The following is a 24,100-nucleotide window of genomic DNA, read 5'->3' on the forward strand; positions in this document are numbered from 1 at the left end:
GAACATTAGATAGCTGCAGTTGTAGATTCCCTTTCACATCAATCCACTGCTTTTGAAGGTGGTTGAATTCCTTGCCAATAATCACTGGTTATTGGAGAAGCAGTGTGCTCTTGCTGTATAGGAATGGTGAGACTAGGTGCATATGAAAGGCTTTTTTTAGTGCGGCTGAATTTTGTGGTGATGGGTCAGAAAGCCAGTGCACCCACCTATCTCCGGGACCAGGATGCTTCTAAGTATTACAGTTATTTTTATTTTTATTATTTTATATCAATATAATTGGTTTCCTTTGTAATCCCTTGTGTGTGTCACCAGACATAAACATTAAGCGCCCTGGCTCTAGAGCCGTGATAGTCCAGCCACTTGAGTTCTAAGGCTCAGCTAACAATCATTCCGAACCACGTGTGAGGGACTACTTTGTCTTCATGCTCTGGTTTGTTGCTTTACTGTTTCTCTTTTCTCATTTACCCCCTCTTTGGAGGGATGAGGGCAGATAAAGAATATTTTTAGTATTGTTGAAATATGTTAATTTATATAGTGTGATCCAGTTGATCCATCAGTTCTGATTACATTGCTTCTTCACTACTGTGTCACATTAAAAAAAATAAAGGTTTTTTTTTGCTATCACAAGTGTCTGTTTTTCTTTTGTTTTCTAAAGTTTCTTATGCTCTGAGGAGTAAGCTATCAACAAGCCATAATTATATAAATATTTTAGTGGGAAAAGCAGGTACACTAATTGCCTAGATAAAATTGGTCATCTCCCTGCCTAAACGGATTTTTTATTCTTGAGGCTTCCTAATCTTGGACATTGGTGTAAAACAGAATGATGATTTTCAGAAGCTTTTATCACTTTATATTTCAAAAGGAATTGAAATAAAGAATTCAAGGGAAACATGTTAACTGCAAAGGTTTCTAGAATCTAATTTATAGTTTTTAAAATCAAACAAATAACGCTATTCAAAAAGACAGGTTATATATAGCTAAGTCTTAGACTTGAGAAGGACCCGAATTTTAAGAGAGAATTTATTTGAACCTTCACTCAGTGAAGGAAAGCCTTCTAGAATATTGCTCAGAAATAACAATCCTATCTTTGTTGACAGGAAACTCACTACTTTGAAAAATAATGAAGAGCTTATATTTCCTTAGTAGTTTGAGTTACACATTTTTCTTGTAATCCTAAACAAGTATTGTTTTCCTTATTTTATGAATAAGGAAGCTGAGTTGTTACTTGCCCAAAAAAAGCTATAACTCAGACTATGCTCTTCCTCCTAGACCAATTAGCATTCTTTCCACTTAACCTAAATTGCCTCATTTATATCCTTGTCCTGCTTTTGTTAGAAAGCCCTTCCACCAGTTGATCGTACTTCTGCTCAGAATGGTACATTCATCATCATACGTGACAACCTTTAGAAAATGTGAAGACAAACAGTTGTGATAAGTTTGGGGAAGGGGCTTGAGTGGGGAAACAGATTGGAAACTAGACGTGATAATTTAGTAGAAAAGATGAGTTGGAATTGAAAAAAAGAACCTCAGAAGTTATCCAGTCCCCACTTGTGCCTGAACGTGACTCTCCTCTACATCATACCCAACGAGTTGTCATCTAGCTTTTGCTTGAAGAACTTAAGTGAAGAGGAATCCATTTCTTTGAAGCAACCCATTCTGCTTTTAGATATCTTTAATAATTGTTTTTTCCTTAACTCAAACCTAAATGTGCTTCTTTGCAATTTCTGTGGCAAGCAGAATGGACAGAAGACAGTATTCCAGATATGCCCTAACCAGGGCAAAGTCGGTCCTACTAAGGTCATCCCACCTCTAGTCCTGTATACTTCCTTTCAATGCAGTCTAAATATACTTTAGTTTTCTTGGCCTCCATATTACCTTGTTGACTCATTTGGTTTTTAGTCCTGTTAAACCTATGGTCTTTTTCCAGACAGACCCATCTAGTCATACTTCCTCCTTCTAGTACTTATTAGTTGATTTAATGCCTTTATCTCTCAACTTCATCTTATTGTGTGTGGCCCATTGTTTAGTCTGTCTAGCCTCAAATCTTTGTGAATTCTGACTCATGCATGTCATCTAGTATGTTAGCTATATTTCCTGGCCCTTGTGTCATTTGTAAATCTGGTAACTGTTCCTTTATTTTTGACATTAATTAAAATATTAAAAAGTATAAGGTCAAACATGACTTCATGAGGCACTCCTTTGAAGACCCTCTAAGGTGATTTAAAACAAGCATTTATTAAGTACTTGTTGTGGAGCAGTCACTGTATTAAGTGCTGGGGATACAAAGAAGGGTAAAAACATGTAAATTAGTGGGTGCTATATACAAGGTACCCCCAGAGTAGATGGAGGTAACCTTTTGGGTAAAGGCTTTTTACAGCTGGGAGGAGGGAGAGGGACAAAATAAGGTTTTCTGCAGAAGATGGCATTTGAGTTGAATTTTGAAGGAAACCCAGGTATTCTAAGAGGTAGAAATGAGAGTGTTATTAGTATGAAAGGGAGCCATTGCAAAGTCTTAGAGAAAGGAGAGGGAATATCCTTTTGGGTACTAAGAATCATGGGCAGCTATATTTTGGGTCTCCCATTCAACCAGTTACAAAAGTTATCAGACTGTTACATAGTGTAGGTTATAAGTATATCTTTTCCACGAGATTAGTAGAAATGATTTTTTTTTTCAAATGCTTTGCTAAAATCTGAAATTATAGCTGTAGCCTCTGATCTTTCTGTCTACCAACTTGGTAAAAAAAAAAAAGGAAATGAGATTATGTTATTTATGAAGCCTTTTTGTGATCTCTAGTTACTTTTCTAGATAGATGTAGAAGGGAATATAGCATTTACTAAGCACCTACTATGTGCTAGGCCTTGTGCTAAACACTTAATTTATATATTCCCTTAATAATAGAATTTACCAGCAGTTGAAATCAGGTTCCCTGGCCTAGGTTTGCAAGATCCATTGTCTTTCTCTTTTTAAAAAATTTCAGCCAAAAATCTCAGCATTAAACTCACCTCTGTAGCTTTTACTAGCTGTACACCATCTTGGGGAAAGTCACTTCCTCTCAAAGTATATCAGGGTGTTGGACTAGATAATCTCTCTTTTCTTCACTTTAAATGCCTTATTTCCTCCCTAACCCAAAGGTTCTCTAAATATCTCCAGTTCAGTCAGCTGTTTCTCAGATGACCGGGTTTTCAGAGTTGTCTTGCTTGTCATCCTGTGGACACCATTTTGTCAATGTGGTACCCAGAAGTGAGTAATAATATTCATGATGTGATCTTATCAGCATATGGAATGCAGGAGGGTGACAAACTCCTGGTTAACCTAGGTGGCAGTTTTTGTTGTTCACACAATTCATCAGCTTATTTAATCATTTTCTCTACAACTCAAGCCATATTTTCAACCATTATATACTTTTGGAGTTGACCTTTTTTTTATTTTTGAAAACTTGCAGCGTTTATGTTTCTATCTTTTAAGTTGTCTGCTTTGCCCTGTCTTTCCAACTTGCCAGTTTTGTGATCTAATCTTAGGTCTCCCAGAATTTTCATCTATAAGATTTAATAAGCATAGTATCCGTTTTGAGTTATTGATAAAATTGAGCAGGATAGACCCATGTGGCATACGGCTATAGACCTCTACACATTAGCATTGCATCATTGATCATGGTTATCTCAATCAGCTAAGGACCCTCTACCCATTCTTATCTAATCCATGTATCTCCCAATTTCCCCCATAGGTTTTGTATATGAGATTTTTGTAAAATGTTTGGCTAAAATCCAAATATGGTGCTGAAGGTAACCGAGCACATTAATGACAGAACTAAGGCTAGATTCAGAGTCCTTAGTAGAGTTAGTTGAATAAGGTAAACCTTACAACTGAATCTGCTAAGGATGTTTTTACAAAAAGCAGCTTTAACATGTTAACTCCAAATTAAAGAATTCTTTGATACCTCAGTAGCAATGTAAATAGTTACTCATTCATTACACTAGTTCTGACTTATGATCCTTCATCTCTAATAAATTTTTGGGGGGAGAATACATATAGAAACAAGTTATCCCTCTGTTCATTTGTCCATGTGGCCTCTACCACATTTCCTCCTAGGCAGGTTCTATACTGGTTGGTCTCATTTAAAGAAAGAAGTGGCAGTATTGTGAAGGGGCTCTCTGATGCTACTTTTATACAACATACAGTATACCTCTGAAATAGTTACAGAGGTATGGGGCAATTCATTCACCTACCCTAAGGTCTAAAAATTGTGGGTAAGGTGTTCTTGTTTTCTTCTTGTGGTTGTAGGGTAGAGACTACCAAAAGCTCAAGAACTCTGAGGGTGTGTGCGTGTGCATGTGTGTGTGCGTGTGTGCATGTGCGCATGTGTGTATATATGTATATACATACCGGGTAGAAGCCCAGTTACATAAGAAATATCTGAACACAAATTTAAAGTGGAGAAATGACTCATGTAAATTTGGTTTCACAGATCACAGAAGATGACTGTCTTGGTTTTGATTGTTCTACCAGATCCTTGTACATGTATAACCTGTGTCTTGATTTCATCAATAGTTATGTTTTTTTTTCCTAGTGTTTGACTTCCATCAAGCAGCAGATGGCATTCAGGAACAACAGAGACAAGAACAAGCTGGAAAGAAGTATGTCCTGTTTCATCAAAAATATGATTATGGGGGTGGCTAGGTGGCACAGTGAGTGGAGCGCTGGCCCTGGAGTCGGGGACCTGAGTTCAAATCCAGCCTCAGACACCTAACACACACAGAAAAGTGACCTTGGGCAAGTCACTTAACCCTAATTGCCCTCCATAAAGCAAAAAAATATATATGATTATGTAGTTCAAGCATGCCTGTGTATGGTATTGTGTAATGATAGAACTAGGAAGACTTATGTTCAAGTCTGGCAGTGTGACCTTGGGCAAGTCACTACCAATGGTATTAGCCTATTAGAGGGTGTTTCTTCCTTCTTTATTCCCTGTATCAGTGAAATCACAGGTTCACTTTATGTCCCTGTCTATTTTTTACTTATTTATGCATGTTCATGCATACACACACACACCCGCAGTCTCATGCCATATACTTGGTGGACCAGACTTTCACAGAAAGGAATATTAGATAATTTTATTTAGTGCTTCAATTAAATGGTATCAGAATTATTATCAAGATAAATTTTCCAGATGGTTAAAGCAAAAACTAGGCATATGTAAGTGTTCTCTGTGCTTACGTGGTCATAGGAACTAAAGAACTTTGTTTTTATTCTGCCAATTTTAAGAAGTCATGCTTAAAGTTTTCTTATTTGTTTTTAAGTTTGGGTACCACAAAAAAGGGTATTGGTCCAGTTTATTCCTCTAAAGCTTCTCGAAGTGGACTCAGGATGTGCGATCTTGTTTCAGACTTTGATGGCTTCTCTGAGAGGTAACTCACATTTTATTTAAAAATTAAAAAAGAAAAGCTTGAATTTTAGAAATTTTGGAATGGCATAGTGACGTTAAGAATAGTATTTCTATTAAATATTATATTAGTGGGCTGCCATTACAATTTAACTGACCTAAATTTTAAGTTGATTTAATGATGTGCTGAGACAACAAATTGGAGAGCCAGCCTTAGAGTCTGGAAGACATAGCTTCAGATCTTACCTCTGACACATGAAAGGTGACTGAGGACAAGTCACTTAATCTCTCAGTTCCTCTTAAGTTATAGGACAGTTGCTAGTCTCTGCCTTGGTAGAGGAGTTTGTTTCAAGGAAATTTCTAGTACCAATAAAATCACAGTTCTGGCTTCCCCCCAGGGGAAAAAAAATACTGGCTAGTCTTCTGTTTCTCTCCCTTACCTGCTAAGCCATGTGTGCTGAGCACACACATACTCACTTTATACCCTCAGATATTTGTGGAGATGTTAAAATCAAATGGCATTTAACCCTAACCAAAATTTATTTGTTTTGCAGGTTCAAAGTTTTAGCTAATCAGTATAAATCTATATATCCCACTTTGGAAATTGATATTGAGGGGGAATTACAAAAACTCAAGGTAAATCTATATGACATTCTTAGCAGTTTTTGCATGTGTACTTCTTTAAAGGGCAAGGTTTTCAGATTTCATTAATTTTCTTTTAAAGTACCCATATTTTAAGAAGTGTACATCATATTTAAAATTTTTTGTGCATATATTTACTAACAACAAATTTCCTAAAGTTACTTTTGATGATTAAATTTTAAAAGTTGACCCACAGTGGCTATAAGAATAATTAATAATCATTCTCTTACTAGTTCATAAGGTAATTACAGATTTTGTTCCATGAGGACAAAGTGCCTCACCTATAGAATTCTTGAATACTTACTGTGAATAAAAACTTTTCTGTAGAATTATTGTAGCAATGGCTCCAAACAACTTGGTGTCCAAAGGTCTAGATTTTGTTATGTAGTTTGAAAAAAGTATTATACTTAAAATTAGGAGACCTTAGCTCAGTTCTTGACTCTGCCACTAAGGCATTGCATTGGTTAACCTTCTGCAAATTCTTGACCTCTCTGGGCCTCAGCATCTCATCTGCAAAATGAGGGGGTTGGAATGGATTATCTCTTAGGGTCCTTAGAACAAGTACCACACATAATTTATCGTAATCCATGTGGCATCAATGTAAAGAAAGGAAGAATAAAAAGACTTGTACTATTCTGAAATCATGTCTAGAAAATAAAAATGCAAATGAATTTTTTAATGGCTCTGTCCAAAAAGTATTAAAAGTAGAGAAGCAAAAAATCACTAATTCCTTCATCAGGCTTTTATCAAATCCTATGTTCCCAGCATTGTTTACATTTTGTGGGGAATAAAAGTGTAGTAGTAGCCCTTTAAAGAGCTTTCTTTCAATTTTGGAGGTATAGCATTCACATTTTGGATGTGAAATAACTAGAGAGAAATGTATTTACTTTTTATGAACATTATCAACTTTAGCGTTACTGACTACTATCATTAAACATAAGTTTTGAGATCACTCACTTGAACCCCTTTTTTAATCTGCTTAGAGCATTTTATTTGAGGAATGCCTGGGTAAGGGTAGAGGTAGGTATAATCTGTGAGAGGAAAACAGATGAAAGTTAACAATTCTATAACTGGGATTGAGTTCCTTACACCATTTAAGGATGCTATAGAGAGAGAGAGCAGAGAGGTACCTTGTTCAGTTTTCAGTTGTTTCACTTTTTATGACCCCATTTGGGGTTTCCTTGGTAAAGATACTGGAGTGATTTGCCATTTTCTTCTCCAACTCATTTTGCAGATGAGGAAACTGAGGCAGACAGGGTTAAGTGACTTGCCCAGGGTCACACAGCTGGGGAGTGTCTGAGGCCGGATTTCAACTCAGGTCTTCCTGATTGCAGGCCCAACACTCTATCCACTGGTACCACCCAGCTGCCCCAGGAGGACCTTGGAGGTTGTCTATTTCAGACTCCTCATTTTACAGATAAGGAAACTGAGACCCAGAAAGGTTAAATACTTTGCCCAAGATCTTGCAGATAATACCGTGTTTCCCCGATAATAAGACCTATCCCAAAAATAAGCCCTCCCCTTACTGTGTAAGATTCCTCTAAAATAAGCCCTATTGAGATTGCTACTGTAGTGAAGGTGATCCCCTGTGCTACACGCTACATTACGGTACCCTCTGTATGCACCGGTTCCCCCCCCTCCCCCGTTCTTCCCCAGTGATTTGCTTATTGAATAAAGGTACATTTTTTTTGTTCACATTTACCTGTTTATTAAAATTGCTGTCAATGTTCATTAAAATAAGCCCTCCCCTGAAAATAAGCCCTCTGGTGTTTTTCTGGCCAAAAAATTTAATAAGGCAGTGTCTTATTATCGGGGAAACACGGTAATAGGCAGAGTTGGAGTTTAAATCCAAGTTCGCTGGCTACAGAATTCTTTGTTTGTTTTTTTTTTCCGCTAGTCCTAAGGCTTAAACAGGTTAAATCAATCAGCAAGCATTTGTTAAGTACCTATAGAAGACTGACACTCCACTAGGGATGCAAAGACCAAAGTAAAATAGGCCCTTCTAGGGGAGACAATATTTACACACCCAGGATGGCTCAAAAGTCTTAGTGTGTTTTAAGCTTTAGTAGCTGCAAAATAAGTATAAGGTAATGGCAAGGAGTCACTAGGGGCACATCAGGAAAAGCTCCATGGGAACTTGAGTGAGTCTTCATGGAAACAATGGTTTCTTAAGAGGAGTGAGGAGAGAAATTTATTCTAGATATGGTAACCTCCGATGCTTAAAGCTTAGAGAGAGGAGAATGGCATGTCCTGTGTAAGGAACTAAGTAAGAAGACTATTTTGGCTAGATTGTAGAATGTAGAAAAAAAAAGGTAGTATAGTATAAAATAAGCCTAGAAAGGTAGGTTGGGGCCAGGTTATGAAGGACTTTCATTGCCAAACAGAGGAGTGTATGTTAAATGATGGTAGGCTAGCCCACGCCAGAGGAGTGTATGTTAAATGATGGTAGGCTAGCCCAGAGTGGTAACAAATTATTATACAAGTGATGGTTTTCCATAGCATATTGTCAGTCACTACCACCACAAATCTCTTCATATTGTTCTTGAGAGTTGGACCTTCCTTTCATGCTACCTGTACCTCCTTATCTTTCAAGAATCAACTCAACCTCAAAGCAGGATGACAAAGGTCATCAAACTAGCTTTCCATTTGTGAAAAGTGCGTTCACAGACAATTCTAAAGCATTGTAAGTGAATACAAAAAACAAAACCCAAAAGAAATTTATGATTCCATCATTATATTTGTGTTCTTTTCATTGAATCAGATTAGGATTTCTTTGTGCCTAACAGTTTCATGAGTTATTTTGACTGAAAATAAACATGTTGTATTCCACTCATGGATTATAAAGGACTTCACATTCTTCTCTTATACTAGAATTTTGTTATATCAAATGCAGATGAATTTATATATCAAGTGGTTTTCAGGAATATTTTTGGTGTTTTTCATATTGTGTATCCTAAATGGAAATTCGTTTTGGTAGCAATATTTACTATAGTGGTATTTAACGTGTAAAGAAACTTCACATGCATCCTGAAGAGATGTGTAGGGTAAGATGACAATGTGAAGAAATGGCATTGGTAGGAGACTTAGAGTTGATGTAGTATGCAGTAATCAAAGTTCATTTTTCTTTGTGTAGCATATCAAGTTAAAAAACCTCATCTGAAAAAGTGGTTTCTTTACATAGGGCTATATGGAAAGGATTAAGCCAATGGTAAGGGATGGTGTTTATTTTCTCTATGAGGCCCTTCATGGCCCTCCAAAGAAGATTTTGGTAGAAGGTGCAAATGCAGCCCTGCTTGATATTGATTTTGGTAAGTATTTTCCATTTTTTGAAAACTTAATAAAGCTTTAAAATGCTTTTGTACTTTTCATTATTAAATATTGGCATTACAACATTTCACAAAAATGACTTCAAGGTGCACATACCCAAATGGTGAAAGTTATCTTTTGCTAAGGCCAGTGTCTGTTTTATTTGGGTAATATTTTATTGCTTTAGGGTTTTTTTTGTTTTTGTTAAAATTTTTTAAGGTGATTGGGGTTTACTGACTTGCCCAGTAGACTTGACAGCTAGTAAATGTCTTGAGTTCAGATTTGAACTCAGATCCTTCTGATTTCAGGTCCACTGTCTTATCTACTGTGCTACCTTGCTGCCCTGAATTTTTTTAAAAAATTTCAATAGTTTTACGAAGACCTGGTTCACTGAGCATTTTTTAATTTACTTTTTGTTGTTACATGTTGATTCAGATAACTCTCGGTTGTAGTTCTATAAGTTATTACTGTTTTTGCTCCCCTAAAAAAAGTCAGATGAATACTATAGAGACTTAGCCCATCAAAATTGAAGCATTTTGGGGGTGGCCAGGTAGCACAGTGAGTAAGACCACTGGCCCCAGTGTTGGGATGACCTGGGGATCGAATCCGGGCTCAGATACTTAGCACCACACCATAACTGGCCGTGTAACCTTAGCAAGTTACTTAACCCCTATTGCTTAAAAAAAAAAATGAAGCAATTTTCTATATAAGTAGTTGTTTCAGTATACTTATTATCACACTTTGTTGTTTATTTTGTTCATTTCTTAGTTGAAGTGACAGTCATGATCTAGAATGCTCTGAGGATGAATGTGGGAGTGAGAGCTAAAAATAACCTTTATTCTTTCATAGGTATAATCTCATGGTTCTGTGTACAGAATAGTTAGGGATTGACAGAGAACAGAGAACAATGATGTTATCCAAAGAACTTTGGATTTAGAATTAAAGAACCTTTATTCAAGTTTTGGCTCTATTGGTTCTACCTTTGTGACTTGAAAAATCAATTCTCTAAGCTTAATTTCTTTATTTGTAAAATGAGGGTATTATACTAGGTGAACTTTGGACTTCTAGTTCTAAATCTTAATCTCTTAAGTAATTTCACACATAAAGTAAATCAAACATTTGTCTAATTAAATTGAGATAATTAAGTGTGGTGTGGAATGGGATAGTACTTACAAAGTATAAAACTGTATTTGATGACTCAGCAGAAGAGATAGGAGAAGATACTACCACTACACCCCTTTGTAGAGGTGAGAGGTCCACAAGTGTTATCTGATTTGTTTTGGGGTCAAAGTGAACAGCTGACCTTCCAGTGAATTCTGAGGATACTTCCTGGAATGCAAAAATATGCTTTGATGGCTCCCTGGGAACTGCTTGCCAAGCTGTAATTAGTTTTCTGACAAAAAGGGAATGTTCTGGACTGACCCTGACTCAGGGCAGTCCTCTCATAGTTTAGGTTTAGTATTAGAACAAAAAGACATTCAGCAGTTAACAAAAAGTAATTTACTTAACCAAAGCCAACGAAGGATGTTCAACAAAGATAGGCATTGAAGATACCTGGAGTTGATTTGATTTGAGCAAAGGAAGCTCCTTTGCCTGAGTTGTCCATCTTGGTCCACCAGCCATACATCCGCTTTTGCCCTTGGAGCTCTCCATGGATGCTTTTTACTTGGTCCACCAGGAAACGATGTTATTAGACTAAAATTTTAGTCCTTTTAGCCAAGCAAGACTACAGGAGGGCCTCTTAAGGAAAACTTAACTTAAATTGTGTGTTCTTAAGTACCTGTGTTAAAACTGTGACATCTCTTTTCTCACCACCATGCGCCTGTTAAGAAGGGAATGGTAACTAGGAATAAAAAGTGAGATTTGGAAAGGAAGTATCACTGAAATATTTGTCTTCTAATTAGTAAAGTATACCTAAATTCTGAATCTTAATAATTTTGTTTTAAAGTGTTAATAGTTTATTTAGCTCAATGTGCTAATTCTGTTATATTTTACATATACATAAAAAATTAACTTCTTAAGGTCATGGCTCAGTTTTTAATTTGCTCAATCAATAATTATAGTTATTCAGCATGGATTTTAGATTTTAAAAGCACTAATAAAGTTTTGTCTTGCTCTGCGTTTTCTTTGGTGATAAACTGAAGAAATAATAGGAATCAAATGGAAATGAAATTAATACAAATGTGTGACCTTTGGAGCTCATTTTGAAAATGATTAATCTAAAGTTCTGTTTTCTTCTCTTTAAGGTACTTATCCTTTTGTGACTTCCTCAAATTGTACTGTTGGGGGTGTTTGCACAGGTTTGGGAATGCCTCCTCAGAATGTGGGTGAGGTATATGGAGTTGTAAAAGTATATACAACTAGAGTTGGAATTGGAGCCTTTCCAACAGAACAGAAAAATGTAAGCTGATTTCTCAGTAAATCTTGTTTACAGTGTTGGAAAAGTAACAGTTATATGTTATTGTATTTTCTTATGGGTTCTCTTTTTCAGTGGCCTTTATTCCTTGTGCTGTCTTATTTGGAAGATTAACCCAGAACAGTGCTCTTAGTAAATTAGTTAGAAGAATATGAAAAAGTAGGAGGTATAAAGCCTTGAGGCTAAAAAGGGAGGGAGCAGGGGGAATTAAAGATATAAAATTTAAGTGATGACTTTCATTTTGTTATGTTCAGCATTAGATCTTTTCCGAGAAACATTGTGATTTCCTGAACTACCAAGGAGCTCTGAACTATTAGTTACAGCTCTGCCCAGTTATTTTCTGTAGTTTCCAGGAAGTTCACACTGAACTGTACTTACATTGCTCCTAGTTTTCTTATTTATAAAATAAGAGTATTATAATAAATCGATTTTCTAAACTTAGAGATATTTTGACAATTCAGTATTTAGGCTTCATTTCTGTAGCTGATTAAGCACAAATTTTAGCCCTTTCTTCCACAGACTTCTTTTTGGCTCTGTTCTTTGTGGGGGCAGAAGGGGGTGGGAATTAAGGAATATATATACTGTGAGTAGATTTATAGTGTTACTTCTTCGCTCTACTAATATTTGACTATCTGGCTATATTCTGGTAAAGATACTTGCTTACTTCAGGAAGACTATGAAATTATTTCATAATCTTTTAATTAAAGAAGAGATATGACATAATGGAAAGGAACCCTGGACTTGGGCTTCAGTAGCCCTAGGTTTGAGCCCTGGGTATATAGCTGGGCAACTTAGGGCAATTCATTTTCCCTTTCTTGACCTGCTTTTCTTATTCTGTATATGAATATTTCTATATTGTGTTACTATAATATATAGTTATATTATGTTTCTATATTAGTTATTTTTATTTTATCCATCCCCACTTAGTTGCTTTGAGGAAAACACTGTAAGTGATTCTCTTTAGTATAATTTAGCTAAGTAATGAGAACATTGTATTATATACTATTTAATTTATATGTTACACAGGAAATTGGGGATTTGTTACAGACCCGAGGTAGAGAATTTGGTGTGACCACTGGTAGAAAAAGAAGGTGTGGCTGGTTGGATCTTGTTTTGCTTAAATATGCTCATATGATTAATGGTTTTACTGCGTAAGTAACTTAATTTTATTATGATACAAATTAAGAATTTGTGTTATTTATTTCAAATGTGACTTTTAAGTTGTATTATCTGTTTTTACATATTTCGATATTACTTGGAAAACTGATCTATAAAAGTTAGAAAAGTGACCCTTTAACTTTTTTTTGCCTTTAAAAAATTAATATTTTATTTATTTTAGTTTTCAACATTCATTTCCACAAGATTTTGAGTTACAAATTTTCTCCCTGTCCTTCCCCTACCCCCCACCCCAAGATAGCGAGCCTATTGAATACTCCTTCCCCCAATATGCTCTCTCTTATATCCTCCCCTCCCCCCAACTTTCTAGTAGGGCAAGATGGATTTCTGTACCCCAGTGCCTGTATATCTTACTTCCCAGTTGCATGTAAAAACCAATTTTTATAACATTTGTTTTTAAAACTTTGATTTCCAGATTCTCTCCCTTCCCTTCTCACCCACCCCCACTGGGAAGACGAGCAGTTCAGTATGGGTTGTGCATGTGTAGTTAGGCAAATGTTTCCATAGTACTTATATTGTGAAAGATTTAACTATATTTCCCTCTATCCTATCCCATCCCCCACTTATTCTGTTTTCTACTTTGACCCTGTCCCTTTTCAAAAGTGTGTGCTTCTAACTACCATCTGCCCTCCCTTCTATCATCTCCCCTCTTATCCCCTTCCTGTAGGGTAAGATACCCAATTGAGTGTGTATGTTATTCCCTCCTTAAGCCAAATTCAGTGAGAGTAGGGTTGACCCATTCCCTTTCACCTTCCTGCTCTTCTCCATTGTAAGTTTTCTCTTGCCTCTTTTATGTGAGATAATGATAATTTACCGTATTCTATCTCTCCCTTTCTCCTCTCATTATATTCCTCTCTCACCTCTTAATTTTATTTTTAGATATCATCCCTTCATATTTAACTGATCCTGTGCCCTCTTGTCTATGTATACATGTACACACATATACACAAACTCATATATGTATTTATACACACATACTCCCTCCTATATATATTATACACACACACACATATTCCCTTTGACTATCCTCTTACTGAGAAAAATCTCATGATTTACAATTACCGTTTTTCCCCATCACTTTGATAAGTTCCTTATGATTTCTTTTCCCTGTTTACCTCCTCATGCTTCTCTTGCTTCTTGTATTTGAAAGTCGAATTTCCTGTTCATCTCTGGTTTTTCCATCAAGAATTCTTGAAAGTCCTCTATTTCACTGAATGAGCCTATTTTCTCCTGAAGCATTATACTCAGTTTTGCTGGGTGGGTGACTCTTGGTTTTAATTCTAGCTCCTTTGACCTCTGGAATATCATATTCCAAGCCCTTTGATCCCTTAATTTAGAAGCTGCTAGATCTTGTGTTATCCTGACTGTGTTTCCACAGTACTCAAATTGTTTCTTCCTGACAGCTTGTAATATTTTCTCCTCAACCTGGGAACTCTGGAATTTAGCTATGATATTCGTAGGAGTCATTTAGGGGGGATCTTTTTCAAGGGGTGATCAGTGAATTCTTTGAATTTCTATTTTGCCCTCTGGTTCTAGAACATCGGGGCAATTTTGCTTAACAATTTCTTGAAGGATGATTTCTAGGTTCTTTTTTTTTTTTGATCAAGGCTTTCAGGTAGTCCAATAATTTTTAAATCATTTCTCCTGGATCTATTTTCCAGGTCAGTGGTTTTTCCCATGAGATATTTCACATTGCCTTCTATTCTTTCATTTGTTTGGATCTGTTTAACAGCATCTTGATTTCTCATAAAGTCATTAGCTTCCATTTGCTCCAATCTAATTTTGAAGCAGCTATCCTCTTCAGTGAGTTTTTGAAAATCCTTTTCCATTTGGGCAATGCAGCTTTTTAAGGTGTTATTTTCTTCAGTCATGTTGTTGACTCTCTTTTCATGATTTTCTTGCATCATTCTCATTTCTCTTCCCAATTTTTCCTCTACTTCTCTTGATTTTCAAAATCCTTCTTGAGCTCCTCCATGGCCTTTGACCAGTTTATATTTTTCTTGGATGCTTTTGATGCAGGAGTTTTGACTTTGTTGTCTTCTTCTGGCTCCATGTTTTGATCCTTTTTGTCCCCCAAAAAGGAATCTCTGATCTGATTGTGCTTCTCTGTTTGCTCATCTTGGCAGCCAGTTACTTGACTTTTGAGCTCTTTGCCACAGTAGAACTCTGCTTCCAGAGTGGAGAGAGTTGTGTCCCAAATTGCTGAGGTTTTCACAGATGTTGTCAGAGCTATGAGGAGGGCGCCCTCTCTACAGCCACCATAAGCTCTGGCACACTGGCCACATACCCAAAGACTACCACCACTGTGACCTAGATCCACGCAGGTCAAAGCAAGAGTGTTTACCCTCCGAATAGTTGCTTGGTCTCCCTACAATCTGCAGGCCAGGAGCTCCAGAGGCAGCCTGCCTTTGAGCCTCCATCACCTCTCACCCTGGGGGCAGGAGCTGTGCTCTTCTATCACCCAGTTCCAACAGAGTTCCCTAATGACCTTTTACTTTCTCTTTGGCATTTATGGGTTGAGAAGTCTGAAAACTGCCTGGGCTGCCCGGTGATTCACTCTACTGAAGTCTGCTCTGCTTGGTCTGGGCCATCCCGGGGTTGGGAGTGGGTGGCTCACATGGCACTCTGCTCGGCTCCTAGCTCTGTGTGATAGGCCCTTCCTGCCGGCCTGCCAGGCTGCCTTTAGTAGGAGATTTGTTTCTCTCTGTCACTTTGTAGGTTCTGTAGCTCTAAAATTTGTTTAGAGTTATATTTTACAGGTATTGGAGGTGGTTGGAGCCGGAGTTTAAGCAAGTTCCTGCTAAGTTCCTGCTTTTATTCTGCCATCTTGGCTCTACCCACTCCTTTAACTTTCTAGAACTTTGTTTAGATTCTCTTCTTTCAAGGCTCTTTTTTCTGATCAGCATGGAGTATCTTTTAAAAAAAAAATTCTTTTTTGTCTGCATCATATTTCTGAATATATCTTTTCCTATTCTCTTACTGAGAAAACCATCCCTTGTAACACATATTTAAAAAGAAAGAAAAAAGGAGTTTAGCAAAGCTCACTATGTTGACCATACCTGATAGCAGGTATAGTATTAACATGGAGTATTTTCGCAACTAAAAAAATCCATTAAGAGGGAAGGTGAGCCTTATGTGTCAGCAATGTTGAGTAAAGGGAAATGTCTTGGCAGACTTCTAGTATCACCAAATAAGAGGAAGAAAGGTTTGTCAGGTATCAGAATATCAGAGTTGGAGGAATCTTAGGATTCACTGAGTCCAGATTGTGTTTGAATTAGACTTCATTCTGTAAGAGTTACAACTGCTTATACAAATTTCACTTAAAGTTCTCTAGTAAGAGGGAACTAAATACTTCCTTAGGCAGCCCATTTCACTTTTGGATATCTATAATGGCTACAAAGTTTTTCTTTACCACAGTCTTTCTGTTTCTCAGGTTCATAATTTCAGCATTATCCTGTCCCTCATTCCACATATTCAATCAGTGTCCAAATCTTGCTGTTTCTACATTCATAACATCTCTAGCACCCCTTTTTTTTTTATTCACACTGTCCATAACACCTTAATTCAGCCCCTTATTACCTCTCCAAGTTTATGATAACAGCTTCATTGCTCTCCCTCCCTCCTGTCTCTCCCCACTCCAGTCTATTCTGTTCATTGCTGCAAAAGTAATTTTCCACAAACATAGATCTGACCATGTGAGTCTACTCCAGGGGCTTCTTGTTGCCTTTAAAGGCCTTTATAACTTAGGCCCAACCCATTTTTCCAGTATTGTTTGACATTGACCATCTCTATTCTCTCTACCCCTGCCTCTCTAAATCCAACAAACTTGGCCTTTCTGTTCCTGACACATGATATTTTATATCCCTTCTCCCCAGCACAGTTGCACTGTTTGTCCATCCCTCATTCTGGCAGTTTATTGCCTTTTGACCTCAGAGTCTCTCTTCCCTTAAGATGCATATTCTTTTTGAGCCTTTCCTGATTCTTCTAACTGCTAGTGCCCTGCACAAACTATATTGTGTTTAACTACTTTGTGTATATTTGTATTACCTTTATACTTAGGCTGTGTGTGTGTATGTATCCATATTTAATTCTGACCCTCCTCCTGCCCCCCAAACATTGGAAGTACTGTTTCATTTTTCAGAGGCAGCTGGTGGCCCAGTGGATAGAGCAACTGTTCTAGTTTTAACAGTTGTGTAGATACATTTAAATAAACTAAACAATCCAATTTAAATAGTTATATAAATGATTTTTAAATAATTCAACAATTTTTATAAAATAACATTTAACCCACAGGATTTCAAAACTGCGAAGGACTTGTTGGCTTTCTAATACAACCCATACCCAAAAAAGAATCCTCTCTATAATATTCCCAATAATAAGTAGTTAGTCAACCAGACTTTGCTTCAAGAACTCCACTGAAGGAGATCTTTGGTCTCTTGAAATAGCCCATCCTACTTTTGAATAGTAGTAATTGTTAGTAAGTTTTCCCATATATTAAGCCCACAGTTGCATCTGTACCTTCTTGCCATTTCTTCTAGTTGTTTACTTTGAGGACAGATAGAATAAATCTAATCCTCTTCCACATGCCAGCCTTTTAAGTATTCAGACTGCTGTAATGTTCCCCTTGAGCCTTTTCTTCTCCAAAATGTACATTTCCCAATTCCTTCTGTTGATCCTCATATGATGTGGACTTACTGCACTTCACCATGTCAGCTGCCCTCTTCTGTTGTCTTTTCTAATATATACCCAGAATTGAACACAACATTCTAAAGGTGGGTTCAGCAGCTGACAATTACCTTATTATTCCTATAAACTCTACCTCTCTTAATACAGTCCAAAATTTTAGGAACTTTTTGGGCTGCCATGTCACACTTCATTTATACTGATCTTGTAGTCTAGTAAAACCTCCAAATTAAAAAATAAAAGGCTTACCTAACACTAATGCACTGTTGGTAGAGATATGAACTGCTCCAGCCATTTTGGATTACAGTTGTAAATTTATAACTAAATGATTGTCAAACTCTGCATACCTATTGACCCTAATACTAAACCACTACTAGGTCTGTGTCAAAGAGATCAAAGGAAAAGGACCTATGTGTGCAAAAATACTTATAGCATCTCTTCCTGTGATGGCAAAGAATTAGAAATTGAGGGGATGCCCATCAGTTGGGGAATGGCTGAATAAGTTGTGGTATATAATTGTGATGGTACTATTGTGCTATAAGAAATGGTGAGGCCGGGGTGGGAGGGGTGGGAGATGGTTTTAGAAAAACCATATAAACTGATAGAGGGTGAAGTGAATAGAACCATGAGATGAGTGTATACATTAATAGCAACACTAATGGTGACCAACTGTGAAAGATGTAGCTACTCTAGTTAGTGCAGTGATCCAAGAAAATTCTGAAGGATTTATGCTGAAGAATGCTGTTCACCTCCAGAGATAGAACTGTTGAACTCTGAGTGTGAACTGAAGTATGATTTTTTTGCTTTTTAAATTTTTCTTGATTTTTTGACAACATGGTTAATATGGAAATGTTTTGTGTGACACATAAAAAATGAGGAATTCCTAAATATGACAGCTTATTGACTTTAAAAAATTATGTTAATATTTTTAAAGAATGATTTTGAAAAAGGAAGTCAATCTAGTTTTGTTCTCTAATTTATACTTGTGAAGTTAGGTTTTGGGGGGGGGAGGGGGGAAGGCTGGACAATTGGGGTTAAGTGACTTGCCCAAGGTCACACGGCTAGTAAGTGTTAAGTGTCTGAGGCCAAGATTTGAACTCAGGTTCTCCTGACTCCAGGGCTGGTGCTCTATTCACTGCACCACCTCGCTGCCCCAGAAGTTGTTTTTTTTTTTTTTTTTTTTAAATAAATTGATACCATTTTGTTTCACATCACCATCATTTATGAATGTACTCCTCTCCTACCCAGAGAGCCATCCCTTGTAACAGAATAAGAAAACGGAGAAAAAAGCAGTTTGACAAAAAATTTTCTTATTTCTTCTTTGGGACCATGATTGAACATTATAATTATGCAACATTGATTTTTGTCTTTGTTATTTTCGTTGTTTCCCTGGATCTGCTTATTTCATTCTGCATTTGTTTGCACAAGTTCATCCAGTCCTTCTCCAGATTTTTCATAGTCATGGTTAATTGGAGCACAATAATGTAGTATTAGCATTTCCCACTTTGTGTAGCCATTCCCCCGGGTGATAAGCATTTCCTTTGTTTCCAGTTGTTTGCCCTTACAAAAAGTTTTTATTGTAAAGATTGTGTTTGGGACTTTTCTCCTGGCATTAGAAAGAAACAAGCATTTATTAAGTGCCTGCGCTGGGCCATGTGTAGTATGCTCAGTAGCCGTACCCTGGGAAACTGTCTCAACAGAAGGGCTAAACCAGGTTGAGGATAGCCAAAACCTCTAGGTGAGGTGGGGGGTATATCTACCCCAAGTTTGTCGAGACTTCCCTCAGCGGAATGGTGGATGAGAACAATTTCTTGTCATGGTCATGAAGGGGACTGAAGCAGGTGCTGGGGAATGTTTAGAGCCTGCCTTTATCTAAGACACCAAAGTCATCTACTGCATCCCAGGCTTTCACCAGTCATCTTGACTGTTACTTGTGAATCTTCGTTGATGACTAGAAGAGAGAGTAAGGCTGAAGATTTTGTACAACTCTGCCTCACTTAAATCCAAGTCACGAGTAACCCATGATGTCATTGGTTCTTTTTGAAAATGAAGGACAAACAACAACGATGTGCCAGGCATTTGACAAATATTAAACTTATTTGAGCCTCATAACCACCTGTGTGGTAAGTCCTATCATTATCTCCATTTTAAAATGGATACCGAAGCAGACAAGCCAAGTGACGTGCCCAGAATCAGCTTCTCTGTGTCTGAGGTCAGATTTGAACTCAGCTGTTTAAGACTCCAGGCCTAATATATGTCCATTATGTCTAATAGTGGAATCTCTGGGTCGGACAAAAGGTGTATTTTATTCACTCATTTGCACAATTCAGAATTGCTTTCTTGGATGGTTGGCATGTTTCCATAACAGTATATTAATGTGCCTATCTTTTGAGCCCCTTCAACATTTATGGACTATTCATTCCCATGCTGGGTGTTTTCATTTTCTCTCATAAGTGATTTAGAATGAACTTTCATATGGTTATTACCCATTGAGGAATGATAATTAAAGAGTCATTCCTCAATGGATAAGTGGTCAAGAGATGTGAATAAACAGTTCTCAAATAATTATAAATTATTAATGATCATGTGAAAGATGAGTTGGGCCCTGGTTATAAAGGCCTTTAAAAGGTCTTATCATAGAGGTAACAGGAAGCCCCTGGAGTTGACTGAGTAGTGGATAGACTTAAATCTCATAAGACTGCAGAGTTACAGAGAAGGTGTTAAACCTATATTGATGGAGCAATTTTCCTTTAAAAAAATGTTTTATGGGGGCAGGGTCAAGATGGCGGAGTAGAAGCAGGACTTCCGTGCTGCTCTGGCTTCCACCTTTCCCAATCTATGTAAAAAGGGGACTCTAAACAAACTTTGGAGCTGCAGAACCCACAAAATGACACAGAGAAGCTAACCTCCCACTGAGGACAGCCCACCAGGCCAGCAATCAGCTACCGGCCAGAGGGACTCCAGATCAGCAGCAGCTGTGGCCGTTTCCAGATTTACCAACACATAGATGCAAAGGACAAAGTGAGAGGTCAGTGCAGTCTGGACTTTGGGACCCACTAAGTGGGAGTGCGTAGCTTTTGCCCCTGGGTCGAGAAGCTGCTGAGACACCGGCTCAGCTAGCCAGCTCCACGTGGCAACTTCAACTCCTGGCCTGCAGAGTGTAGGGGGACCAAGCACCAGTCTGAGGGGTAATTAAAGCTCTTGCTTTAACCTGCTTAGATCTGGATTGCAGTCTAGGGTGGAGGTCCTGGGGTATGTGTCCAGCTTGCCAGAGCGTGTGGAGACCTCAGAAAGGGCACCCATCTAATACCTCCGGCCGCTGAGAAAACCCCAGCATTTGGGATGAAAGCTCCCCTGTCTGGTGGCAGAGTCCTACTGTGGCAAAAAGCTCAGGGGTCAAGTGACTGAGGGGCAACATGACCAGGCAAAGGAAACAAAGCAAACAGAAGAATCCAACATTAGACTCCTATTTGGGGGACAAAAAGGAGCAAAGCATTTAACAGGAGGAAGACAGTGAAGTCAGAAGTCCTGCACCAAAAGCTTCTAAGGAAAATACGAGCTGTTTATAGGCCATAGAGGACCTTAAGAAGCAGATAAGAGAAGTGGAGGAAAAATTGGGAAGAGAAATGAGAACAATGCAAGAAAATTACAAACTGAGTGTCAACAGCCTGAGAAAAATAACACCTTAAAAAATAGACGAACTCAAATGGCAAAAGAGGCTCAAAAAGGCAATGAGGAAAAGAATGCCTTAAAAAGCCGAATTTGCCAGATGGAAAAAGAATCTCAAAAGCTCAACAAGGAGAATCATTGCTTCAGAATTAGATTGGAGCAAATGGAAGCTAATGACTTTATGAGAAATCAAGATGCTGTTAAACAGATCCAAACAAATGAAAGAATAGAAGGCAACGTGAACTATCTCATGGGAAAAACCACTGACCTGGAAAGTAGATCTAGGAGAGATAATTTAAAAATTATTGGACTACCTGAAAGGCATGATCAAAGTAAGAACTTAGAAATCATCCTCCAGGAAGTTCTCAAAGAAAACTGCCCTGATGTTTTAGAATGAGAGGACAAAATAGAGGTTGAAAGAATCCACCGATCACCTCCTGAAAAAGATCCCAAAAAGAAAACTCCTAGGAATATTATATCCAGGTTCCAGAATTCCCAGATTAAGGAGAGAATATTACAAGCAGCCAGGAGGAAACAATTTGAATATTGTGGAAACACAATCAGGATAACCCAGGATCTGGCAGCTTCTACACTGAGGGATTGAAGGGCTTGGAATATGATATTCCGGAGGTCTAAAGAGCTGGGATTAAAACCAAGAGTCACCTACCCAGCAAAACTGAGTATCATGTTTCAGGGGAAAAAATATGGTCATTCAGTGGAATAGAGGACTTTCAAGCATTCTTGTTGAAAAAACCAGAGTTGAATAGAAAATTTGACATTGAGGTACAAGAAGCAAGAGAAGCATGAGAAGGTAAACAGGGAAAAGAAATCATATGGAACTTATCAAAGTTGAACTATTAACATTCCTACATGGAAAGACAATAATTGTAACTTATGAAACTTTTCCCAGTAGTTGAAGGGAATAGAAATATATATATATATGAGGGTATATGGGCATATGAATACATATGTGAATTTGTGTATATATGTTTACAGGTATACATATATAGAGGGCACAGGACCAATTTAATAGGAAGAGATGATACTTAAAAGGTGAAATTAAGAGATGAGAGAGGAATATAATGAGAGGAGATGGTGAGAGACAGAATGGGGTAAACTATCTCATATAGAAGAGGCAAGGGAAAATAGTTACAATGGAGGGGAAGAATAGGAAGTCAAACTTATTCCCATTGAATTTGGCTTGAGGAGGGAATGAAATACACCCTAAATAGGGTATCTCACCCTCCAAGAGAGTAGAAGGGAAGGGGATGAGAGGGGGGATGATGGAAGGGAGGATAGGCTGAGGGGGAGGGAAGTTGGAAGCACCCACTTTTGAAAAGGGATGGGATCAAAGTAGAGAATAGAACAAGTGGGAGGTGGGATAGGAGGGAGGGAAACAGAATCAGTCTTTTACAATATATCTACTATGTTATTGTTTTGCATTAGCCACACATGTACATCCTATACTGAGCTGCTTATCTTGCCAGTAAGGGTGAGTGTCAAGGGAGGAAGAGAATGAATCTGGAATTCAAGGTTTAAAATCAAATATTCAGATATACATATATATGTGTATATATATATTATTATTATTAATACTATTTTACATGTAATTGGGAAATAAGATATACAGGCACTGGGGCATAAGAGATCCACTGGAAAAGTCGAAAGGGGTATGGGAGAAAATATGGGAGAGAGCATATCATATCATGTGGGACTGCTATTTTGGGGCAATGGGTAGGGGAAAAACGGGGAGAAATTTTGTAACTCTAAATCTGGCGGAAATGAATGATGTAAATCAGAAGTTAAAGCATTTGAAAAAAAAATTTTAAAAAATAAAAAAATGTTTTACTCTGAAATGAACATCAAATAAAATGAGTTTCCTTTTTGTAGCAGATCATAAAAAGCAACTTATTTAAAATGCTAATCTCCAGTTCAGCTTCTGATTAATTTTATACTTTACAATTATTACTTCAACATGTAACTTTCAAAGCTGCTGTGCTTGTGCATGTTTCCTGTTGCATTTTTGGTGGGGCTGGGAGCTTCAGTGGCTTTTTTTGGTAGCCTATTATAACCCCTTTCCCTCCTGTTCCATTGGGTTCATGTGTGGGGAACCATTGTAACAGATAAGCATGGTCAAGCAATATAAATTACCTCATTGACACCGTGAGAAAATGTGTATAGCCCACCCTTGTAATAAATCATGTCTCCATTGGGAGATATTATACTTTATCGTCTGAGATCATAGTTGAGCATTGCTTTGATTCCTCAGAATTCTTTCAAGGTTTTTTACTCCTTACAGTGTTGTTGTATACATTGCTCTCTGGGTTCTGCCTACTTCACTCTGCATCATTCATATAAGTTCCCATTTTATCCAAAACCATTTTTTTCATCATTTCTTATATCACAGTAGTATTCCTGTGTATTCATGTAACATGATAGGGGCTAGTTGACCCAGTTAATGGAAAAGTTGACCTGGAATCATCAGTAAGACTTGAATTTGAATCCAGCCCCAAACTTTTGCTAGTTGAGTGACCCTGTGCAAGTCATTTATCATCTGCCTCAAGTTTTCTAATCTGTAAAATTGGGTTAATAATTTCAGTGTTATTATGAAAATCAGTTAAGATAATATTTGTAAAGCCCTTAAAACAGGGCCTGGGACATAGTAGGCACTATATAAATAGTAGCTATTATGATTTTTTTTTCAGCCAGTCCACAGTTGATGGATAACACCTTAGTTTCTAGTTCTTTGCTATACCAAAAAGAACTGCCATAATTATTTTTGTAGATATAGGTCTTTTTCTCCTTTCTGTGATATGTCAGTCAGATG

At 37.5% G+C, this 24,100-nt stretch overlaps 1 protein-coding gene across 1 annotated transcript in view; it reads left to right on the forward strand.

Moving 5' to 3' along the window:
- The window catches only part of ADSS2 (adenylosuccinate synthase 2), a 60,822-nt gene that overhangs the window by 29,931 nt on the left and 6,791 nt on the right, over nt 1–24,100 (forward strand). Inside the window, 6 exon segments of the mRNA XM_069069158.1 lie at nt 4,569–4,635; nt 5,299–5,406; nt 5,936–6,017; nt 9,205–9,331; nt 11,576–11,730; nt 12,772–12,896. Of these exon segments, the coding sequence (XP_068925259.1) occupies nt 4,569–4,635; nt 5,299–5,406; nt 5,936–6,017; nt 9,205–9,331; nt 11,576–11,730; nt 12,772–12,896 (664 nt within the window).

The sequence above is a fragment of the Petaurus breviceps genome, unplaced genomic scaffold (assembly GCF_028583685.1).
Source record: "Petaurus breviceps papuanus isolate PSGF00001 unplaced genomic scaffold, PetGlider_PUasm1.0 90778, whole genome shotgun sequence".
Classification (NCBI taxonomy): domain Eukaryota; kingdom Metazoa; phylum Chordata; class Mammalia; order Diprotodontia; family Petauridae; genus Petaurus; species Petaurus breviceps.